The 24,659-nt window shown below is 36.2% G+C and overlaps 1 protein-coding gene and 1 pseudogene across 2 annotated transcripts in view; both read left to right on the top strand.

The window, feature by feature from the left end:
- Nucleotides 1-19,018, top strand: part of CCDC77 (coiled-coil domain containing 77) — a 43,019-nt gene extending 24,001 nt beyond the window's left edge. For both annotated transcript variants that reach the window (XM_007503793.3, XM_056799094.1), the window contains exons 9-12: nucleotides 10,752-10,998; nucleotides 16,586-16,711; nucleotides 16,804-16,956; nucleotides 18,123-19,018. In XM_007503793.3, coding sequence (XP_007503855.1) covers nucleotides 10,752-10,998; nucleotides 16,586-16,711; nucleotides 16,804-16,956; nucleotides 18,123-18,269 — 673 coding nt within the window. In that variant the 3' untranslated portion in view covers nucleotides 18,270-19,018. The remainder of the gene's footprint in view (nucleotides 1-10,751; nucleotides 10,999-16,585; nucleotides 16,712-16,803; nucleotides 16,957-18,122) is intronic.
- LOC130454551 (vesicle-trafficking protein SEC22a-like) lies at nucleotides 1,851-10,744 on the top strand (annotated as a pseudogene).
- Nucleotides 19,019-24,659: the final 5,641 nt, after the last annotated feature.

Below are 24,659 nucleotides of genomic sequence, written 5' to 3'. Positions count from 1 at the left end.
CTACCTTTCTTTAAAATTACTTTGTCATTTCAATACAATGCAATAATAATTTATTATATTCATATACCACAATATATTTATCTATTACCCAATTGATGAACACTCTCCTATGATTCTAGTTCCTTGCTTTTCTTTTCCCTGCCCTTCGAATACTTTCCTCAGGATAAGGAAATTTGTTTTGCTTTTAAGATCATTCCTTCCTAGGTATTCTTCCTTTTTATCACTCCTTTCCCATCCCTGCTTGTTTACTTGTGGAGTTTGACAGCATATTGTTTGTATGCCTGTTCAGTCCTCTTAGATGTGTTTTCGATAAGAGTGAGCTTCTTCTGAAATGAAGACCTTTATACTTCTTTTTCTTAATTTATATTTTTTAAGCACTTGAATTCTCTCAGTATCAGTTCTAAGACAAAAGAGTGGCATTGGCTAGACAGTTGGGGTGAAGTGACTAGCCCAGCCAAGGTCACATAACTAGGAAATGCCTGAGGCCAGGATTAGACCTAGGACCTCCCATCTAAAAAGTTCTTCCCCTTCCTTCTAATTTTATATCCTAGATTATCCTTTCTCTCCTCAGATTGGAACAGAACAACCAATCCACCCCTAAAGTTCTGAAGGCACACACTTATTTCCTATCCCACTTTAATAGTGTTAGTGCTACTTCATCTTACAACTTCTTCCAATTACTTAAATAAACTTTCCTTTTTAGGTTTTTTTGGAACTCTTGTGTTTGCTTTTCACAGTTTCTACTCAGCTCTAGTCTTTCTATCAGCAGTGCTTTAAAGTTCTCTATTCTATTAAAGGTCATTTTGTTTGCTTATAGCATTATGTCAGCTTTGCAGGGAAGTTATTCTTAGTTGTAACCCAATATCATTTACCTTTTGAAATATTGTATTCTAAGAGCTCTTAAGGTTTATCTTAGAAGTTATCAGCTCTTTTGTTATCCTGATTGTAGGTTACTTTGGTGCATGAAGTATATTCCAGTATTGCTCTGAATTTGGGCTACGACAATAGAGAAGAAAGGGTTTCTTCCAGGAGGTAATCTGTGGACTCTTTGTCTTCACTTTGCCCTCTAATTCTAATACATCTGGACAGTTTAAATTTATGATTTCTTGAAATATGGAGTCCATACATTTTTTTAATCATAGTTTTCATTGAATCTAGTGATTCTTAAATCTTTTCTCCTTAAGCTTTTTTTTTTAGTTTAGTTTTTTTACTCTTAAATTATCAAATCTTAATATCTTTTCCAATCTTTTGATTCATTTCTACTAGTTCTTGTTATGTTCTGGACTGATTTCTATTTGGTCTATTCTTGTTTTCAAGGGGTCCATTATTTGAGTAAGATTGACTATTCTTCCAAACTATTTCTCTTCTCCAGAACTTTTATTTCTTATTTTATTCTTTGCTTCATATCTACTAGGTGGAAAATTGATTTTTTTTTAGAACTATAACCCATTATTCATAATTACATACTTCTTTTAGGAGATTTCTAGATCTACACCAATTTTTTGTATTGCCCGATATTTTCTTTGATTTGTTCATCTATTCAATTTTAGTTCCTGAACTGAAACTCTGTTCCAAGACCAAGTCCCATCCCCTGCCAGTCCTTTGTGGTTAGGTAATCTTGCCCTGGATCCTCTGTATTTCTTGGGTTGACCTCCACCTCCTGAGTTTTGGCTCCCCTGGATCATTGAGGCCTAGAGCACTGGTCCCTCAGGTCCTCTATGGCAGGGATTCTTAATTTGGGATCTGTGAATTTGTTTTTAAAAAATATTTTGATAAAACCCAGGCGCAATAGTGCTCCAGGCTCCTATGAAGCTTCATGTTCCATGTCACATGGAGTGGCAGGTCCTAGCTTGACATGTCTTTTCTCTTTGTTGAAATGTCTATAGTTTTTATCTGCTTTGACAGTTTGTATATGAGATGAATTATTTTTCTGCTTCTGCTGATTATGAACAAAGCATGAGAGTGCAGGAATGCAGAAAGTATTTTAAATTACTCTCGAAGAAGCTGAGGCAGCTTTCTGATAGATGCACACTGGAAGGGTGACAATATTAATTTCATTAGCTCCCTGGGAGTGAGTTCATGATGCTCTGTACCAAAAGTTACCTAATGGCTGTGGCTTCGTTTGTCAGACTATACTGTTTCATTTAGCTTGATAACTTCATTCAAAAAACCACTGAGTGATAAAACAATCCTGGATCTCTTCAAGAAAGCTAAATTTTTCTGACATGCAAACTGAAATCAAGCTGAGACACCTAATCAGGTTTCCATGTGTGACCTGGGATCCCCTAGTGGAATCATATCTTTGTTTTCTGTGGAATTTAAAAGTGCTTGTAGAGTTTTTTCTGCTCGCTAGCATCTGGAGTCAGTGCCTGCCGGGAATTGTGGCATTTATTCTTAGTCTCTTATGTGGGGCTCAGAATTTACTTTGAGGCTTTCATGCCATAGAATGTTACCTGCAGAATGACAGTGGGAATTTCAGGTATGCCATTGCATTTTTTCTTCCAACAGTAGCTTCTAATTCCATCGTTATTTGCTTATCCACTTAATTGGCTGGAGGAATGTAAAATCTTTCTTAACCTTTGGTTTCATTTGTATATGCACCATCTAGCCAAACAGACTCCACAGTCTGGCAGCATTTCTTTCATGTGTCTGTGGCAGTATGTATGACACCACAGATATGTCTAAGGCAACCTAGGTCAAGGCCCTCAATTATAACATCTAAAACACACCCAACAGCATTTGCTTGCAGCGGCTGCCTAGAAGGGTAAAGAGGGCCTCCTACTTGTCAGGGGTCAGATTTCCACCTGATCTGGGGAACATCATTTTTTTCTCCTTTTTCCACCTTTCTTTTTATTGTTTTAAAACAACAAAGCCTGGGGGCAGCTGGGTGGCTCAGTGGTTTGAGAGCCAGGCCCAGAGATGGGAGGTCCTGGGTTAAAATTTGACCTCAGCCACTTCCTAGCTGTGTGACCCTGGGCAAGTCACAGCCCCCATTGCCTCGCTCTTACCACTCTTCTGCCTTCGAGCCAATACACAGTATTGATTCTAAGACAAAAGGTAAGGATTAAAAAAAACAAACAAACAAAAATATAGCCTGCCTATATCTTCCATGGAAATCTTCCAGAAGTCTTCAGAAACATTACTGGCAAGGCAGCCAGGTGGCTCAATAGACAGAGGGCCAGGCCTGGAGATGGGAGGTCCTCTGTTCAAATCTGGCCACAGATACTTCCTAGCTCTGTGACCCTGGGCAAGTCACTTAATTTCAATTACCTACCACTCTTCTGCCTTGGAACTGATACCTAGTATAGATTCTAAGATGGAAGGTAAGGGTTTAAAAAAACAAAAACCCTTTACTTGCTGAGGGGCGGCCATTTTAAAGAAGACAAGCCCTTTTTGCTCTGTTGACCTTGTGGAAGGACAGAGTAAATGTGGAAGATAACTAGGAGCAGGCAGCTCACAAGGCTTTCTGAAAAATTCAATGAATAGTACTGATCCAGACCCGACATGGGCCTTTGATTGCATGAGACAGCGTGTAGATTGAATAAACACTGCTAAGGCACACTGGAAAACTAATTGAAATGAAAAAGTGGTTACCAAATGGCAGACTGTTGGATTCTACACTAACAGTAGCTTGTGTCTGGGTGTCCAGAGGTGACTTTTTATTGGTTGTCGCCTGAATCCTTAACCCTCAAAATCCCCTAATTTTAAAGATGCTCCTGGAGTCTCATCTCCACGGAAGCTTCAGAAGCTTTTGAGGAGACAGCCATGTTTACAAGCTGATCATTTGTGGTTTTGGAAGTGACCGTTATTGACGGGGTTACTAGCCATACCTGAGGCAGAAAGCTCACCGCCCTCTAGAACTGTTACTGTCAGTGCTTGCAGAGTTAAGCCATTAACTGTCCTAGAAGCCCTCCTGATAACAATTGTAAAAGATGTGCAAGTGCGTTGGAATTCTGGATAAGGCATGAACAAAAGCTGCTACAGTTGTTAAATCCATGAGACAGCAGTTCTGCTTTTGGTGGCTGTATTCATAAATGTCTCACTTTAAAAGAATGAAACCAAAGCTCACCCCAACAGAAAATTTTAAGGTAGTAGCCTAAGATAACAGGAGTGGGCATCAGTAGACTTGTGTTCAAATCCTAACTTTGCTTCTTATTGACCTTTGGGCAAGTCACTGCTTCTTAGGGTTTATTTGTAAAATGAGGGGGAGGTCGGAGGAGAGAATTTCTAAGGTTCCTTTCATTTCTTTTTTTTTTCAACCCTTACTCCATCTTAGAATTAATATTGTGTATTGGTTCTAAGACAGAAAAGCGATAAGGGCTAGGCAATGGGGGTTAAGTGACTTATCCAGGATCACACACGTAAGAAGTGTCTGAAGCCAGATTTGAACCTAAGAACTTTTCATTTCTAGGCCTGGCTTCCAAGGTTCCTTTCATTTTTAACATTTTATAATTCGTGTATTTTGGTATCACTGAAAAATTATGAAATTTATGCTACTGGTTAAAAAGATAAATTTGCAAGTAAATTGAGATGGCAGAAAGAGACTTAGGAAAGACCAGGACACATAGGGAAATTCATCATTGTATGCTTTTAATTATCATGCCCCTCTGTAGATGTGGATAGACTTTTATAGGTATACTCAAGCATTTTTACTATATTCATACAATATACATTACAGTATAAACCTTGGTTAACCAGAACTTTTTTGCTATAGTCTACTTCAAAGAGATTTATTTAAAAAACATTACAGGGTAGGTGCTAGGATCAGGATATATTTATTCCCTTCTTTTATAACTATAGGATTGTACAAGAAGAATTAACATTCAGAATCTCAACTGTGAGGTCCTTCAAGATCATAAATCATCAGAGAAATAAATGATATTCATTGGGCTATACTTACCGAGAAAGGAATATGTGGACTAATAAGGTTTTCAACAAGAACTGAAGCAGAAAGATTTTTTTAAATGCTATTTATGCCCATAAGATCTATTTATGTTAGAAAGATTTTATTCTCTCTTTCTTCCATCAGTATCCACATGTCTCTACTACTCTGTGAATCTGATGGGAAATAGATTTTTGCCAAGGATTCAGAGAAATTCTAGACACTTAAGAACATATCTTGAATATTTGTAATAATTATCTCATACTTTTTGTCCTACTTTTTGCCTTTTTTTTTTAATATTACTTTATTTGGTCATTTCCGAGCATTACTCATTGGAGTCAAAGATCATTTTCTTTTCTCCCCCCACCCCCACCTATCCCATAGCTGGCGCGCCATTCCACTGGGTATCACATGTGTTCTTGATTCAAACCCATTTCCATGTTGTTGGTATTTGCATTAGAGTGTTCATTTAGAGTCTCTCCTCAGTCATATCCCCTCAACCCCTGTAGTCAAGCAGTTGCTTTTCCTCGGTGTTTTTACTCCCAGTTTGTCCTCTGCTTGTGGATAGTGTTTTTTTCTCCTTGGTCTCTGCAGATTGTTCAGGGACGTTGCATTGACACTAATGGAGAATTACATTACGTTTGATTGTACCACAGCGTTTCAGTCTCTGTGTACAATGTTTTCCTGGTTCTGCTCCTTTCGCTCTGCATCACTTCCTGGAGGTTGTTCCAGTCTCCATGGAATTCTTCTATTTTATTATTCCTTTTAGCACAATAGTATTCCATCACCAACATATACCACAATTTGTTCAGTCATTCCCCAATTGAAGGGCATCCCCTTATTTTCCAATTTTGGCCATCACAAAGAGTGCAGCTATGAATATTCTTGCACATGTCTTTTTCCTTATTGTCTCTTTGGGGTACAAACCCAGCAGTGCTATGACTTGATCAAAGGGCAGACAGATCAATTCACAACTTCATCAGCAATGCATTAATGTCCCTACTTTGCCACATCCCCTCTAGCATTCATTACTTTCCTTTTCTGTCATGTTAGCCAATCTGCTAGGTGTGAGGTGATACTTCAGAGTTGTTTTGATTTGCATCTCTCTGATTATAAGAGATTTAGAACACTTTTTCATGTGCTTATTAATAGTTTTGATTTCTTTATCTGAAAACTGCCTATTCATGTCCCTTGCCCATTTATCAATTGGGGAATGGCTTGATTTTTTTTGTACAATTGATTTAGCTCTTTGTAAATTTGAGTAATTAAACCTTTGTCAGAGATTTTTATGAAGATTGTTTCCCAATTTGTTGCTTCCCTTCTGATTTTAGTTTCATTGGTTTTGTTTGTATAAAATCTTTTTAATTTGATGTAATCAAAATTATTTATTTTACATTTTGTGACTCTTTCTAAGTCTTGCTTGGTTTTAAAGTCTTTCCCTTCCCAAAGGTCTGACATGTATACTATTCTATGTTTGCCTAATTTACTTATAGTTTCCTTCTTTATGTTCAAGTCATTCACCCATTTTGAATTTATCTTGGTGTGGGGTGTGAGGTGTTGATCCAAACCTAATCTCTCCCACACTGTCTTCCAATTTTCCCAGCAGTTTTTATCGAATAGTGGATTTTTGTCCTTTTTTTTGCTGGGATCTTTGGGTTTATCATATACTGTCTTGCTGAGGTCGCTTGCCCCCAGTCTATTCCTTTCTCCTTTCTGTCTCTTAGCCAGTACCAAATTGTTTTGATGACTGCTGCTTTGTAATATAGTTTGAGGTCTGGGACTGCAAGGCCCCCTTCCTTTGTATTTTTTTTCATTATTTCCCTGGATATCATTGATCCTTTGTTCTTCCAAATGAACTTTGTTATGTTTTTTTCTAAATCAGTAAAGAAATTTTTTGGAAGTTCAATGGGTATGGCACTAAATAAATAAGTAAGTTTGGGTAGGATGGTCATTTTTATTATATTGGCTCATCCTACCCATGAGTAATTAATGTTTTTCCAATTGTTCAGGTCTAGTTTTAGTTGTATGGAGAGTGTTTTGTAGTTGTGTTCATATAGTTCCTGTGTTTGTCTCGAGAGATATATTCCTAGGTATTTCATTTTGTCTAAGGTGATTTTGAATGGGATTTTTCTTTCTAGTTCTTGCTGCTGAGCTGTGTTGGAGATATATAGAAAAGCTGATGATTTATGTGGGTTTATTTTGTATCCTGCAACTTTGCTAAAGTTGTTGATTATTTCGAGTAACTTTTTGGTTGAATCTCTAGGATTCCTTAAGTAAACCATCATATTATCCGCAAAGAGTGATAACTTGGTCTCCTTATTACCAATGTTAATACCTTCAATTTCTTTTTCTTCCCTAATTGCTACTGCTAGTGTTTCTTGTACAATGTCAAATAATAGAGGTGATAATGGGCATCCTTGTTTCACTTCAGATGCTATTGGGAATGCATCTAGTTTATCCCCATTGCAGATGATATTAGCTGATGGTTGTAGATATATACTGTTCATTATTTTTAGGAAAGGTCCTTCTATTCCTATGCTTTCTAGTGTTTTTAATAGGAATGGGTGTTGTATTTTATCAGAGGCTTTTTCTGCATCTATTGAAATAATCATGTGATTTTTGTTGGTTTGCTTGTTGATATGGTCACTTATGTGGATGGTTTTCCTAATATTGAACCAGCCCTGCATCCCTGGTATATGTCCTATTTAAGATTTTTGCATCTATGTTCATTAGGGAGATTGGTCTATAATTTTCTTTCTCTGTTTTTGACCTGCCTGGTTTTGGTATCAGTACCATGTTTGTGTCATAAAAGGAATTTGGTAGAACTCCCTCTTTGCTTATTATGTGGAATAGTTTGTATAGTATTGGGATTAGCTGTTCTTTGAATGTTTGATAGAATTCACTTATGAATCCATCAGGCCCTGGGGATTGAAATAGAACACAAGTGTTACAGAAGTTCAGAGTGTTGTATATTTGATGCATCCAGCCTACTACTAAGGAGGCCATCTAAAATCAGCACACCTATTTCTTCTCACTTTCTTCTACATTCTCTGCAGTCTGGCTTCTGTTCTCACTAACTGAAGCTACTTTCCTCAAAGTTACAATGATCTCTCAATTGTCAGCCTTGACTTCTGTGTAGCCTTGATCACTCTTTTTTTCTTTTTAATTTTTTTTAATTTTTAAAATGTAATTTAATTTTTTTACCAATTACATATCATAAATTTCTTTGTTTTGTTTTGTTTTTGTTTTTGTTTTTTTAATTTTTATTTGGTCATTTCCAAACATTATTCATTGGAAACAAAAATCATTTTCTTTTCTTCCCTTCCCCCCCCTCCCACCACCTCTCCCATAGCCCACGCACAATTCCACTGGGTATCACATGTTGATCACTCTTGATCAGCTTCTTCTCCTTGATCCTTTAACTGAGGTTGTCACTTAAGGCTCTCTTCTTCCTCAGTATCATTTCACATGGTGATCTCATCAGTCCCCCTCACCCCCCATTCAGTTATTGAATGCTGATGATTCTCAAAGCTATAGATTCAGTCTTATCCTTTCCAGGCAACTAACTATCTAGGAAGCTATCTTTTCCACAAGTGGCACAATGGATAAATTGCCTGTAGTCAGGAAAAAGACCTGAGCAAATCCAGTTTCAGACAGTAGGTATATGACTCTGAGCAGATCACTTAAATGCTGTCTGCCACTGTTCCCTTAATTGTAAAATGGGGATAATAATAGGATCTGCTTCCCAGGAGATTGTGGAGATCAAATGAGATATTTATAAAGTGGTTAGAAGAGTGCCACGGACATTGTATAAACATAACATAAAGGAGGAAAAAAAAGTAGGTTAGAAAATCTGCTAAATGCGACTTGATGAAACACTGACCTCTAAAATATGAAAAGACTTTCAAAATTTATCAGTACCTTATAGTCTATTATGGTCAAAGTATATGAAAAAATCATTTTCAAAAAAGGAAAGGCACTTAATTATCTCTTGAAAAAATAGCCAGAGCGATCAAACAGATGCAAAGTGAAATAAATTTGAAGCATTATCTCATACCTATCAAGTTGTTGAAAAATAATCAAAAGCAATGAAATTCATTGTTAGTGTGATTGTAGAAAAATAGATTTACTCATTCATTACTGATAAGATTGGAATCTTACAGACTATTTTGGAAAATAATATGGCACTATATTGTATAATTTATCATAATAAACATATTGTTTAACCTATTAAAGGAATATGCACTGAAAATTTCCCTTTAAAAAAAGAACTCTCCAGAAATGTTCATAGCAACGTTATTTGTAGTTAAGAAAAAATATAAAAGCAATTTAAATGTCTGACTATACATAAATTATAAATATAAATAATATAAACAAATCATGGTACACTTATTAGGTACTATAATACAATTAAAACTGGCACAAAATATGAGGAAACAGGGGAAAACCTTTATGAAGTAATGAGTGACCAAAGTGAAACCAGAAGGACAAAGAGGCCACAAACTTTAAGCACAGAAAAGAACTGATGGATAGAAAAAGAATCTTGATAGAGACTTAGAAGGATCATAAGGTAGTTGTTAGGACAATGTCAGTATATGAATATAAACAGTAACTGTTGACTTACCAACTATTGATGGTATCAAGGTAAAGTATTACTTGAAGTCATTAATGTAATACATGAGAAGGATTGCTTTGCTGCAACAAGATGCTGGAAAGGGCAGGAGGCAGTTGGATAAAGGATATAGATAGAGTGATTCACATTAATCTGAGAGAAGAAAAAGAGTGAGAGAAGATGCTAAGAAAGTTTGAATAATAATGATAGGAGAAGAGAAGTTCATGTTCTGAGCCCTAATTAGAAGATCGGGTAGTGAAATAGGGGACTAAGTTATCCACTCTAAGTAGGAGAGGCATGAAGGAATAATGAAGACTATTGTAAAGTGAGTTTTCAGCATCCATAAGGGCCTAACTGGAGTCATTCAATGTTAGTTTATAATGGCTGAAAACAGATCATGGGAGGAAACCCTTAGGTAAAACAGAAGAAATTAGCCAAATAGATTAGGGCCATATCATTCTGATTGATCTAGTAAAGTTACTTGTGAGCCTTGACATACTTCTGTATCTTCCTTCGATTCTCTCTGCCACTTTTGTCTCTTTTTTTAATTTTAGTGTTGGAAAAACCATACAAGTAGATAAGTGGAGGGGGAAAAATAAGAAATTTATTTTAAAGTGACAGATCAGTAATCTAATTTACTGAATGATTTTTTAAAATCATTTTTTAAATCATTCAGTTCCTGAGATTTTTTTAATCCAGTCTTGGTATACTTGTATCAGTTATGCATAAATATTCTTTGTTAACACTTCTGATTATAGAAACTGGATAGGATTAACAGAAAATTATTTTTTTTTTGTTATTAACAAGTGTGTACTGTCAGAGCTGTTGTATTGTGTCTGTTTCTATATAATGGGTATCACAGCTGAGGAAATTGAGACCCTGCTGTACAATGTTCCAGAGCACCTAAACCCTACAATTGTTAATAGAATTGTGGTGGAGTGGGAAGCACACTGAGCCAAGTCAGGATGAGGCCTCAATCTAGCTCCACCACATGGCCTTGGGCAAGTCAGCCACTTAAAGCTCCCCAAATCTCAGGTGTTTAAGAAACAGAAATAGTACTTGCCCTGATTTCTCACAGAGTTGTTATGGGAATCAAAAAATGTGTGTAAAAGTACTTGGAAGCTAAGGTAGGACACTGTTCTTCAACAAAAAATGCCCACCTGTTCCTGTTGAGTTTGAAATAACATCTTATGTATCAGATGTACAATGGAAGCATATCGGGAAAGGAACTCACTTCCCCATTCATACCTTTGTCAGTCTCCAACAAACCCAGGAATTCCTCTTTGAGAGCACCAAGGACTTTCTGCAACTCAAATTTGAAAATCAAGATAAAGAGAAGGAATGGGCGACTGAGAAGGACCACTTACTTTGGAAATTGGACCAATACAAAAAGCAGCAGGAACAGGAGAAACATTTTGATGAGGAGCAATGTCAGCAACATGCAGTCGCTTCTCTCCTGCCAGCTGTACAAGAGTTGCAAGAGGAGCAAAATGCATATGCTCAGGTAACTGCTTTTGTGCTCAGTCAGAGGAATTTGTCTCTTCTTGTGGGAAATGTGCAGTTTGGAAGAACGTTGAAAATTCAGAAGAGAAATATTGTCTTAGTGCCAGCAGGGATAGGGCCTGGACCTGTGACTTCACTGGCACAGGGGATTCCCAGGGGAGGAACCTCCCTTGACCAGTGTAGGTCAGTATTTTCTCTGCAACTTCTGCTGTCTAGAGCCCTGACAATTTAAATGACTTTCCCACAATTACACAGCCAGCATGTATTAGAGGTGGGACAGAAACCCAAGACTTTTGGCTTTGAGGCCAGTTTTCCATCCATTGACCCATACTGCCCCTCAGTGTGTGACAGTACACATAAAAATTGGCAATAATAGCCCCAATGGATGAATGAATGAATGAACCAAGAAAACTCATTTATTAAGTACTTATGTGTAAGGAATTCTGCTAAACTGAGAGGAGAGCAGAATTGCATTCCTTAGCATCAGTTTTAAAGGCTGCATTCCACCTTTTCAAGGGCATTTAGATTTTTACTAGTTCTCTCTCTCTGCATGTAGTACTTTGTTTTATCTTAAATTTGCCTCACTAAAGTTTCTTTTTAAAAAAAAAAACTTTATAATTATAAACATAATTATGTCAACAAACTCCACATGATTATTAAGCTAGGAGCAGTCTTCCTATTTATAATAGTCAGCACTTACTATGTCTCAGGCAATGTGCTAAGCTAAGTCACAAATAATATTTTTTTAAAAAGAAAAAAAAAGTGCAACTTAATTTATACATTGAAAAAATCCAAAAACACATGCAATGGATACCTGTGGATCTCCCACCTCCATGAAGGAATAGGTTGGGAATGTTGTCTCACTTCACTTCAGTCCTGCTTGAACTTCATAATTTTGTTACTTCTACTTTCGGTTTTTTGGTATGTGATTCTTCTTTCCATTTACATTGTTATAGTTATTATATATATAGTCTTGACTTTGCTTACTTTGTGCTGCATCATCAGTTCATGTAGTTTGTTCCATGCTTCTCTCTGTTCATTGCATTCATCATCTCTTACTGCACAGCAACATTCCATTATATTCATATTTCACAGTTTTTGTCATCCCCCAATTGATGGTCAGCTACTTTGTCTTCAATTTTTTACTATCAGAAAAAGTGCTGCCATGAATATTTTGGTGTATATGAGGACTTTCTTCTTGTTGATAATTTCCTGGGAGTACAAGTCTGTTAATGACTCTTCGGTTCACAGGTTAAGGACGTCTTATTCCCTTCATTTGCACAGTTCCAAATTACTTTCCTAAATGAGAATGTTGTTTTACAGCTCCCCCCACCAATGTCTCAATCTACATCTTCTCTAACATTTGAGTATTGCCTTTTTTTATCTTTGACAATTTTTTAGGACATGAAGTAAACCCCAAGGCTATATTAATTTATACTGGTCTCATTATTAATGATTTGGAACATTCTTCCATGTTGTTGTGCATTAATTCTGTCTACGTAGAAGCTTTTTCCTATAATCTGTAGCTGGGATTTTATCAGAACAAGCAGCATTATTTGGTTGGGGCCTGCTAGGAACATGGGGTCACAGCAAGGAAGGGAGCTAACTCTGGGTTCATGACTGAAAAGTAGGAAAAATCACATGAACAAAACATCGAAAGTTGAACCACTGCAGATATAAATATCACATATTTACATGTGCATGTGTAGGCATGTGTACACAAATATACATGTGCATACATAGAGAACACATAATACTTCTAGATAACTTCTAGATAACATTATTAGTTTGCATTTTAGTCAGCAATCTTTTTATAGAAGAGTTACATCTTTTAACATTCAAGGTTGTAATTGTTAAATTTTATAACCTGTCATATTAAATGTTTCATTTCTTAGAAGATAATTCAAGTCTTCTTTATTTTACTAATTTTATCCCAGCCTACTATTACAAACACACACACATCCATGAACCTAGTTCTTTACGTTATACATTTTTTAATAAGTTTGGCCCTTTTTTAAATTATACTTTAAAAATTAACAAGTTTTGCCAAAATTAAACTTTTATCCACCTTAACACTCAAAGTGGCTCTGGCATGATCACCATCATTGTTTCAGTCTCTTTGCCCTTCTGGAAATGAATGCTGTCTGGATATGGGACCAAGTAAAGAGATGGAAAAATTGACCTTAATGAGAATGGGAATACTTCTTCCTTCTGAGACATGTGGGATGGAGACAATGTTAAGAAATTTTGAGAAGGAAGCTCCCTTCAGAGGGGAAAGGAATGTTATCAGAAACTTAAATGATATGAATGTGATATGAGTGTATCAGTGTGACCAGGAGCTGACTTGGTAAGGATAGTGGAGAACAGAATTTTCGAAAGTGTCATTTCCAAAGCAATGCTCAAAATTATTCAGTATTTCAAGCATTTTTTTACTTTTTAAAATGAAAACAATGTTCAAATTAGAATCAGCTAAACTTAGACTAAAAATGAATTTGTCCCAAGAGTGAATTGCAATAGAATTATTATTTTGTTTATTTTATCTTCAAAAATTAAGTCTCAGGGGGCAGCTGGGTCGCTCAGTGGATTGAGAGTCAGGCCTAGAGATGGGAGGTCCTAGGTTCAAATCTGGCCTCAGACACTTCCCAGCTGTGTGACCCTGGGCAAGTCACTTGACCCCCATTGCCTAGCCCTTACCACTCTTCTGCCTTGGAGCCAATACACAGTATTGACTCCAAGACGGAAGGTAAGGGTTTTAATAAAAAAAAAATGTAAGTCTCATTCTGTACCGCTAATCTATTACCCCTCAATCAAGAGTGGGAAACATGACTCATCATCAGTGTTTTGGAGTTATGATTGTTCATTGGAGTTTTTTCCTTTACATTATAGTAATCATATACATTTTTTTCCTCCTTCTGCTTGCTGCAGTCTATTTCAGTGCATGCAAACCTCTTTAAGTTTCTCAGAATCTGTCACTTTTGTCATTTTTTATTATAATAATATTCCACACACTATAATGTGTTCAGTTATTCTCTAATTGATGGATTACACTTTGTTTCTATTCTTTGCTATGATAAAATGGTGCAATAAATATTTTTGTAAAAATTAGGCCTTTTTCACTTTCTTTGAACTTTTAAAATTGCAAGTCTAGGAGAAATATCACTAGGTATTTCCCTTACTATTAGTGACTGAAGGCATTCTTTTGCATGCTTGTTAATAATGATCCAAATATTTTCATTACTAGGATGATAGAATAGAAAATATTTTTATTATATTTAAAGGTATTACCACAATAGAGGAATAGAAATAGAAAACCCCTTAGAAGGTAGTTTTAGAATTTAAAATATATAATTTTCAGAAAAATGGTCAAAACCAACAATAAAATTCCATTAACATTGCATGGCATTTTTGGGAGGAAAAAAAATACAAATGTGCAAAGAATAGTTATTGATAACAGGAGGTAATGTAACAATGTTCCCATTTGTAATTACATGTGTAAAAAAATTTTGAAATGCATTAAATAATTTTGCTAATCGATAAAGATTAAGAAACACTGTTGATAATTGGTTTGACTCCACAAATAGGTCAGAATTTTTACCTTGGCTTGTTTAAAAGGGATCAGAAAGTAAGAAATTTTTAAATTTACAGATGCATTGGCATAGTAAAAGAGTTAGAGAAAACGGAATAATTTGACCAAAAACTTAATTCATTTCAATTAAACAGATATTTAATAATGTAGAAGGAAGGATGAAGGGTTGTGATTGGAGAGTGAAATTTCATGGGTTCAGAATCTTTTAGGGAGTGCAGGTATGATGAAGCATACTGTGTATTTGAATGTAGGACTATAATAGGGTTGGAAGAAAGAGGCCATTGAAATTAAAGAGGTGAATTAATTGTGTGGTCAGGTTGAGTCATCAACATGAGTATTTAAGACCCTGAAAATTATGGGCTATATTCCATCCACCCTACATTTAGGCAGTCTCATTGTTTTATTTTGAATACATATTTATCCACTAAACTACAGCTAGAAACACCTTTTGATTTATGCTCAAGAATACTTGCTTACTTTGTGCCAAGCACACAAAATAAACTTGAAATGATTTGTCTTTTTAAAATCGCTTCTGCTCCTGATTTACTTATGCATTTTCCCTCATAATATATGACCCATCATTAATCTCTTAATATTTTATATCTTTATGTTTAGATCACTGGTCTATATGAAATGTGATATATAATGTATGAATTGGTCCAAATTTATTTTTCACCTAACTGCTTAACAGTTTTCCAGTAGTTGTTTTTGAGGATGGAATCCTTTCCCAAGTAATTTCTGTCCTTGTGTTTACTGGGTTGCTGTATTAAAGATAATTAAAGTCTGACAGAGTTAGAAGAGTGACTTGGACGATGGCAGTGCAAAAGCGAAGTCAATATGAAATGTTTTGTGAATGTCAGAGGAGGAAATATATTACAAATTGTGATAGAAGAATGGATCACCAGCAGTGAGGAACAAGCTGGCTTGTGAGTCTGGGGAAGAGGAGGAAGAGTTCGATTCAAGAAGTTTGCCAAGGATGTGGTGTTTTCAGGGAGCTCTGGTTCCATTAAAGTTAAAAGATGGAAGGAATGCACAAAAAACTTGGAGCAATTTGTGGAGAATAGAGCGATAGGTGTAAAGAATATGGTAGAACAGGTTAAGAGAGAGTAAAGCGAAGTTGTGGTGGGTCTGCAGAAGAATAAGGCTGATCTGAAAGAGGGTAAAAGTTCAGGAGGACATAGCAACCCTGTATTTTCACCAACTGCCCTGGAATAGTCACAGGATTTAGAGTTTGTCTTTCCCTATCAGAGAAAGCACTAGACAAGTAAGATTTAGCTCTAAGACTCCCACTCCCCGTAGCACTTTCAGACAGGCCAAATTATGTTGCGATGGAGTTGTAATTTTTATGTATCATAACTTTTTTTAATAATACAAAGAGGCCCTTTATATAGTTGTATGCAAAACATTTTTATTCATTTCTTGATACTTTTAGAAGGAGGCAATATTAAAAAGTCGATTCAGGGACTAGACTAAATAATATTTTAAGTTCTCTTCCATTTCAACCTCCACAAAGCCCTCTGATGTATCATTGCCATAGTGTGGAGTTCAGTTCTGGGCTTATACCAGGAGAGCTCAGACTTGGATAAATCCTACCAAAATGAAAATTTTCTGATACGAACTAAGGCTCTAAGGCCACAGAAACTCTTGAAAATAATCTACTAAGTTGTAGAAAAACCTGTAATTTCCTCCAGTAGAGGGAGCATCTACACTGATGAAATCACAAATCTTAAAATTTCTTTATCTTTAAAATAGTATTTTATGAGCTCGATGTTGGGAATCCGTTATGTAATGGTTTCCCAGAACCAACCAATGATGCCTATTTCATTTTAAAACACATAAAGCCTCCAGAGTTTGACCTTTAGGTGTTAGAAATGTCAGTTCCCTGAGGTCCATATGGATTGATTTCATGAATTGATGAGTTCCTAAAAATAATATCTCCTTTACCAGTTTTCATGCCACATGGAACTGGGCATTTATGGTCTTCTTTCTTCCTGGCCTGTAGAACCTAAAAGAGAAGTTGTTTCAAGAACAGAAGTTGTCCTGCATGTACCAAGAGCAGTGTGTGGCTCTGGAGGAGGAGCTGGCTCGAATTCGAGAAGAAGATGATATGAGGCAAAAGATCTTTAAGGTGGGAGAAGTATCTGCTATGGTCAATGCTTCCTTTCTCCTAGGTGACATCCTCTGTCCTCCAGAAGTAACTTGGTGATTTCCTTTGCCTAGGAACGTACTGACAAGATGGGGAAGCGTTTGCAAGAGATGGTGCGTCGGTACGACGGCCTGCAGAATCGTCGTCAGCTAGAAGTGGAAGGCTTCAAGACAGACATCAAGACCCTTCGTGAAAAACTGAGAGAAGTCGAGCAAATGCTCTATGAGGTAATTGCTTCCTTTGGTTCTGAGAAGGGAGCAACGGCTGGTTTTAAAACCCAGCAAGTAGCTGGGTGACTCAGTGGATTGAGAGCCAGACCTTAGGGACAGGAGATCTTGGGTTCAAATCTGGCCTCAGACTCTTCCTAGCCATGTGACCCTGGACAAGTCACTTAACCGCCATTGCCTGGCCTTTATCTCTCTTATGCCTTGGAACCTATATTTAGCATGGATTCAAAGACAGAAGATAAGGTTTAAAATAACAAACAAACATTACTATGAGTATCCATACCCTGTTCCTTAAGAAGTTCAACTAGACTGAAAAATTTAAACCCAAGTACATGCTAGAGTCACCTAGTGATTCATCATCTAGTGTCTTTGTTTTTAGGAGGCACTGTGGAGTGGTAGATATAAAAAGACCCAAGTTCAGATCCTGTCTCTGACACATACTGGCTTTATGACCCTGGGAGAATTTCTCAATCTTTTAGTGCTCTGGAAGAGTTTCCTTTAAACTGCCACTCTGCATTGCTAGAGGGAGGTTACTTATCCAGGAGTTTCTCTGCCAAAGTAATCACAGGTCTAGTCCCTCTCTCCCATTTGTAATTTGCCTTATCTTTAATAACTTTCCTAACAAAAATAACATTGTGCACATTCGGCATATCTTCTCCCTTCAGGTAGAATAAGAGCAATAATAGGATCATCCCCATTTTGTGAATCTCTTGGGTTACTTGAGCAAATGATTTTTCCCAGAAACGACTTTATTTGGAACCCAGGGTTCCTCAAAAGCCATCTGAAATTTGAAGCAAATTTCACCAGTAATCCATTTTTACATAATGCCCACTAGTTCTAGTGTACTATACGAGGTATTACAAGTAGAGAAGATCCCTGCCCTTTGGGCCTTTAGCAACAATGTTTTTCTTTTCGTGATATAAGTGTCTTATTGCTCTCCATTTCAAGGATCCATTTCTGTTCTGTTGGGAGAATTAGAAATCCATATCCTGTCTGCTCAGAGCCAGAGCCTCCTTTCCTCTTCAGCATAATCATATTTGTTGAGTTTAATTATAAGGTTTTTCCCCCTATAAAAAAGGCCAACATGCCTTTGACTTTGCTTCTGGACTGCTTTTGTCTGACTTATACTACAACCACATTTTCCCCCTCTTTTCTCCAATCCTTAGGCAACATTCAATATTCGACCAGACCAAGATCTTGACATTCTTACTGAGGTTCGTAAGAGCAACAAACGGACTGTTAAGATCCAAGGAGAACTGAAGAACCTCAAGGCTAAAATATATTGTTTAGAGAATGAACTTCGAAAATGTTAACATCTCTTTAGAGATTGGAGCACCATCTGCCTATAGATAGATAAAGGACTGAGTCCTAAAACCTATGAACAAGATATCAGCTACCAAAGAAAGGGTTTCAACAAAGAGCCTGCAAGGACATTGATGGGAGTCCTTTTTTGGGCTACCTAATGATCAAGGACCCCACTGCAAAGACCAGTGTTAAATTCATGGACCTGAAGAGCTATACAAGTATTTCCCTTGCTCGTATCACCCTTTTCTTGAGCAAGGTTATAATCTGAAAAAAAGCCTGAAGTTTTTCCCATGTTGTTTCTGCAATTTATGTTGGGAGCTTTGAGATAAAAGGGCTTAGGGAATTAAGTGCCAATGTGGTTGAGTAATTATGGGAGAAACTCGTCCTTCCCCAAAGAGCTGGGTGCATCTACTAAGGTCACATCTCACTGGTTGGGAAAAAGGCAGCAAATTCCAGGGTTTCAAAGGTAGGCAGCTGGTTGCTGTTAATCTTTATCCTATCTTTGGTAGGCAAAAGATCTCACATTTTCTCTGCTTTCTTGGAATGCTTATTCTTGTGACTTGTTAATAGAGGGGATCAGAGTAAGAGTCCTCAGGCAAATTTCAGAAGCCATTTTGTAGTCATCTTTTTTTTTTCAAGAATGTATGCTGCTCTAAATCATCATGTAATGAGGTCCCATCGTACCAATCATGTTTCCTGGATTTATACATTTAAACTTAGAATTTTTAAAAATAAAAATGAAATTGAGGTATTGTGAGTTTATAGAATTTCTTATTGAGACCGCCTTACTCCTTTGTCACTAGCTCACTTAGTAGTTATCCCAGTTAACTTGTTTGGTCTATCATTTGCTGTACAAGTGGAAACAATTCTTAAGTGGCTTTCCTGAAATATCCCACATAGACAAACTGCTTCCTTATTTTTCTGGACACACTCTGTGTAGTAAATTGATATTACTTTAGTTTGGTACTACACAAATTATCCAGGATGTAAAAAAAAAGATTTCAGTTTTTCATTTTTGGGGAAAAGAGGAGATTTAGCTCTGAGTAATAGATGTGATTATTTTGACTATACCAGAAATTCCAGAATAAATTTTCCATTGAATAATTGGGAATGGGGACAGCATTATTAGAAAGAGAAGAACAATCCTAAGAATTCCTAAGGAAGGTATTAGAACTTAGTTGTCATTGTTGTACATGTGACCATTCCACAGAAGAATAAGTCCCAGGATTTGTCAGGGTTTTGGCTGGGGTGAAAGGTACTCTACTGGCATAGACTGGAGTGGTAATTTATATTTGTGTATTTTTTTAATCATACTTTTAATCTTTAAAGATTGTTCATATTTAGGCTGCTGATTTTTTTTTATCTGAACAGTTAATAGATTCATAACAATGAAAAATTAATATTAGACTTAACCTTACCCTGTTTCATCTTCCTGTTATCACTTACCTCTGGCATTACTCCTCCAAATAAATTTTTTTTTCTGTTATTACCATCCTCAGACACAGACATTTTAATACTTAGACATGAGGATTGCATATAAAATTGTGAACTTCTGCTAGATACTATTTTGGAAAAAAAATTAGCAAGGTAGTAACAAAATTATCTTGTTTTTCTATTTATTAACTTTTTTGGTGTATTTTGAGAAATTTTTTTGTTGATGCCTTTTTTTTAACATCTCTATTGGTACTTACTAACTTCCTCTTCCTTATGACAATATAGTCAGGAGAAGCAATCCAACTTTCTGCTCACTGGATATATCTCAAAATCTATTTATTGTGCTACACTAAGAGGTGAGAAGTATGCTTTATCAGTCTTCTAAGTCATAGTTAATCACTGTATTGCTTAGATTTAAGAAATCTTTCAGAATTGTTTTTCTTTATTGTGGTCATTGTGCAAGTTATCCTCTTGATACATGTCATTTCAATGTGCATTCCCAAGGCTTTCCAAGTCTGAATTTGTCATATTCATAATTGCTTACCACTTAATAATATTCCATTATATTTGTATGCCATAATTATTCAGCCATTCTCTATTTGATGAGTACCCCCTTAGTTTCCAGTTCTTTGTTACAACAAAAAGCTCTGTTTGACTGAAATTGCTCTATCCAAAGTTACCAGTAACACCTTAATTGCCAAATCCTCTTAATTCTCCATGATTTTTAGTGTTTTATCAGAAGAGTATTTATTTATTGCATTTTGTCAAAAATCTTTTCAGAACCTGCTGTGTAGTTTGTATTACCATTATTTTTGTTATGATCAATTATATTTCTTTTTTGTATATTGAACCAGCCTACATTCCTAGTGTAAACCTAACATGGATTTTTTTTAATATGTTGAAGTTTCTATACTAACAATTTTTATTGAATATACTTGTGTCCATATTTAGTAGATCATATTGCTTTTTTTTTCCTTTTTCTGCCTTATCTCTCCCTGATACAGGTATCATAAGAGTATGGTAGTATCTTTGGTGGTTAGTTGGAATTATTTTTTTAAACCCATATCTTCTGTCTTAGAATCAATGCTCTATGTTGCTTTCAAGGCAGAAGAGTGGTAAGGGATAAGCAATAGGGGTTAAGTGACTTGCTTGGGGTCATATAGCTAGAAAGTATCAAGAGACCAGATTTGAACTTAGGACCTCTTGTCTTTAGGCCTGGTTCTCAATACACTGAGTCACTTAGCTGCCTCCATTTAAAAAATAAAATAAAATGGATAAATCATTAGCTAGTCCAATTTTTAAAAGAAAACCAATTTGCCAATATTAAAAATGAAAAAAAAGTCACAATATAGGAAATTATTGCCCAATTATATGCCAACAAAATCAACAAATTAAATGTATATTATTTAAGAAAATATAAAATACCAAGATTAACAGAAAAAATTAGAAAATTTAAATAATCCAGCATCAGGAAAAAAAGAAACTGATCAAACCCTAAATAAAATTCTAAAGGAAAGGGGAAAGAAAAAAAACAAAACTAGACAAATTTACTAGTGAATTTTATAAAACATTCAAAATGCAACTCCAATATAATAGACTGTTGGCAAAAATAGAAAAATGAGGGATTATGCCAAGTTTTATTTTTGATACCAATAGGATCTTGATTCCTAAATTAGGGACAAGGGAGAAAGAAATATATAAAGTAATATATAAAATGATTATTGTTACAAAAAATAGAATAGATGCTCCAGAAGGCAAAGGATCTAGGCCTACAACCAATAATCGCATACCCAGCAAAACTGCGCATAATTCTCCAGGGGAAAAAGGTGATGTTTAATGAAACAGAGAACTCTCTATCAGTCTCTGTCTCTCTCTCTCTGTCTCTCTCTGTCTCTCTCTCTGTCTGTCTCTATGTCCCCCTTCCATCCTGGATAACAGGTTCCTTTATTCAGCCTTGCAGAGATGACTACTGGGTATAGCACATGTACTGGCATAGTATCTTTTTGTTTCACTTTTTCACTTTTTATCTCTCCGTGAACATGGGTGGATGATCCTGAACTGAACCTTCCTAGTCTTTGTGGCAGCCTTGTGATTTGAGATGTCAAGAGTACTTGGGTCACTCAGTAGTGGCTAACTGGCCTACCCCATTCTTGTGTCAGTTTGGGACCTCATCAGTTAGGGTAGATTGACCATGAGCAGTGAAACTCTGGCCTGCAGCACCTGGCTCCAGCCTAAGAGGGCAGATGAGTAAGCTCTTGAGGCATTCCTTTTTAGCACAAGAGGACAATGACAACACAGCAACCCTTTGCATACAAGGCCAGCATCAAACCTGTCTTATGGAGGTGAAATCGGGCCATCTTTACTGTGACTCCAATCTTTCTAGGGCTACTCTTCCTTGGGTTCACCTCTTAATTTTGAGGAACCCACTATGAACTGAAGAAAAAAAAAATTAGCACCACCTACTATCTGGAATAAAAATAATCTAGACCCAAGACTATTCTTCCAAAAGGGACAGGGAAGGAAGCCTGGAATTTCTAGCCTTTGTTCTCCCATATTCAGTCATTCTTTCATGGGATTGTTAAATTTGTGGTTGTATTTTTCTATTTTTGTTTTAGCTTTTTTGTTCCATCTACATCGGGCTTCTTGACCTGGTTCAAGGTTGACCATTAACAATCTTAAAGTCTTAAATTTAAAGGGTGGAATGTCCTCTAGAAGACCTTACCACACAAAGAGTGGCATAGGCTGGGGCCAGTATCCTAACTCCTACATTCATACAAGTTGGTCAAGTTTTTTCTTAAAACATACTGAATCCATATTCAAAACTTGAGTCTTGGTACTTGAGACCCTTACTACCAAAGAGTAAAGATGACATTATTTCCTGGGTGCTCGACTCAGAGTCCAACCAAAGAGCAGGTTTTTCTTTAATTTTCTCAGTTAATCTATAAAAACCACAATAGATAGTCAATAGTGTTTCCCAAGTTGGGAAAAGAAAACACTGAGTTCCTTCAGGTCTTTCCCTCAGACAGAGAGTCAAAGCTGTTACCTCCTCCAGCCCTGGAGAGAGAGTCTCTGAGAGTGTGTCTATGCCAAGTGCCAGAGAGAATAATTGACAGAAAAACGGTTAAAACTGACACATTTGAAATTAACATGCTCTCTCAGCTCTGCTTCAAACTCCAGTTGTTTTCTCAAGCAGCCACTTTACTTCTTATCCCTAAACTAATAAAATAATACTTATTTTTTAATATCATCCTTACAACTTACAATAAATTATTAACATTAATCAATTAATGAAAAATCATTCACTCTTCAGCAGGGGCAGCTCTGTCCTCACTTCAGCTCAAATGTGGATTATTTATTATCCTGGGGATAGAGGTAGGAAGGAGACAAGTCTTTCCAAGATACTTATCTTTTCCATCCTACCAACTAGTTTTTCCTCATTGGAGAAAATCAATAAATTTATTTTACTTTGGCCTATTAAAATTAATTGTGGCTGAGACTGAAATATATTAATTAGGTGATTGCCAGGGATTTAATTTCTAAATCCCAAAATGAATTACTAAAGTAAATGGGATTTTTGGTAGTTTATTTACAATATAGGGAAGATATTAAGGAATGAGAGAGAGAGGAAACTCCAGCTTCCTCTGAGCCAGGTAGAAATACTAAGACCCTAATCAGGGAAAAGAGTCTCAAGATGATGGGCCTTTCTTGGAGGTGTACGCCTCTGAGAAAGGTTACTAAGTCAGCCTTTCACTATCCAATGGTGACCATCTAAATGGAAAGAAGTCTGGGTGTCTGTCTTCCAGTTTCCTCTGAGTCAGAGATCTCGATCTCCTCGAATCCAAGCTCAGAGGTTGATCCTCCAGTTCCATCCTCCATTCAACTCAAATTGAATATATTCTTCTGGCCTCTGATTCTCTTTTTAAAGATCTTTTTCTCTTGTGTCACCTCCCGTAAATTTCACGTCTACCAATCACAGCAGACACTTTTCTCCAGGACTGCCCACTCTAGTTCACACCTTCTTTGGTTAGATTATACCTTTTGAGTTACTTAATACCTTTTTTGGTTAGTTCACCTTTTTTAGTTGACACTTTTTGGTAGTTACAATGGGTAGATCGATTTAAAGTACTGAGTTATCACCTTTTTGGAGATTAAAATCTAAAATTAGATTGTGGATTACAATTCAATCTTCCCAATAAAGGAAGAACTAAGTACCTTCATTGTTACTACAGTCAGGAGATAGCTAAATCCAATCTTCACAGTCCCAAATGATTTCCATGCAACTATATCTTGGTGGACATCCTAGGTTTACTTTATTCCTCCCCATTCCTTTTCAGTTTAAGTCCCTTTTGATTAGATTTGTAAGATTCCAGGAAAATAATTTTCCCAGTCTTTTTTTAGGTGCACTCTATATCTGGCCCAAACCCTGTTGTTTCTATTTTTCAAATGGTAGTCCCAAAACCAAAATCCTTTCCTTGGATACCATCTTCATAATTAGTTCTTCACTTCTCAAATTTACTTTTATTTTGGTCCATTTCCTTCAATTAGTGGTCATGATAAAAATACCACTGATATCTCTATCATTTCCAGTTTGTTTTGCTTTGTCGTAGACCTTATCATTTTTGGTAATACTTTCTAGCACTATTGATTATGTCTATATGTATCAAAAGAAATTAATATTAGTCATGTGTTTTGAAAAGCCTTTGAAAGTTCTTTGTTTCATCTTGGATGCATTGCCAAGGAAAAGAGTGTGCCTTAAAATTGTTAATGAGTTGACCGCAGTACCCTACTATTCTATTCTTATTTCTCTGATCCTTTATGAATAAGCTCTTTCCTGGAAGCATGTATATAGTTTTTTCCTTGCTAAAGCATCCAGATTTTTCCTTCTTTAAGAAGAGCTTTAAATAGTTTTTTTTTTAAGCTCCAAATAATCAACATTGCCCCCTGCCCCTTGTTACTATAGGGAA

Source organism: Monodelphis domestica, chromosome 5 (genome assembly GCF_027887165.1).
Source record: "Monodelphis domestica isolate mMonDom1 chromosome 5, mMonDom1.pri, whole genome shotgun sequence".
NCBI classification, from domain to species: Eukaryota; Metazoa; Chordata; class Mammalia; order Didelphimorphia; family Didelphidae; genus Monodelphis; species Monodelphis domestica.
The sequence above is the reverse complement of the archived record's forward strand: the minus strand, read 5'-3'. Positions and strand labels throughout refer to the sequence as shown.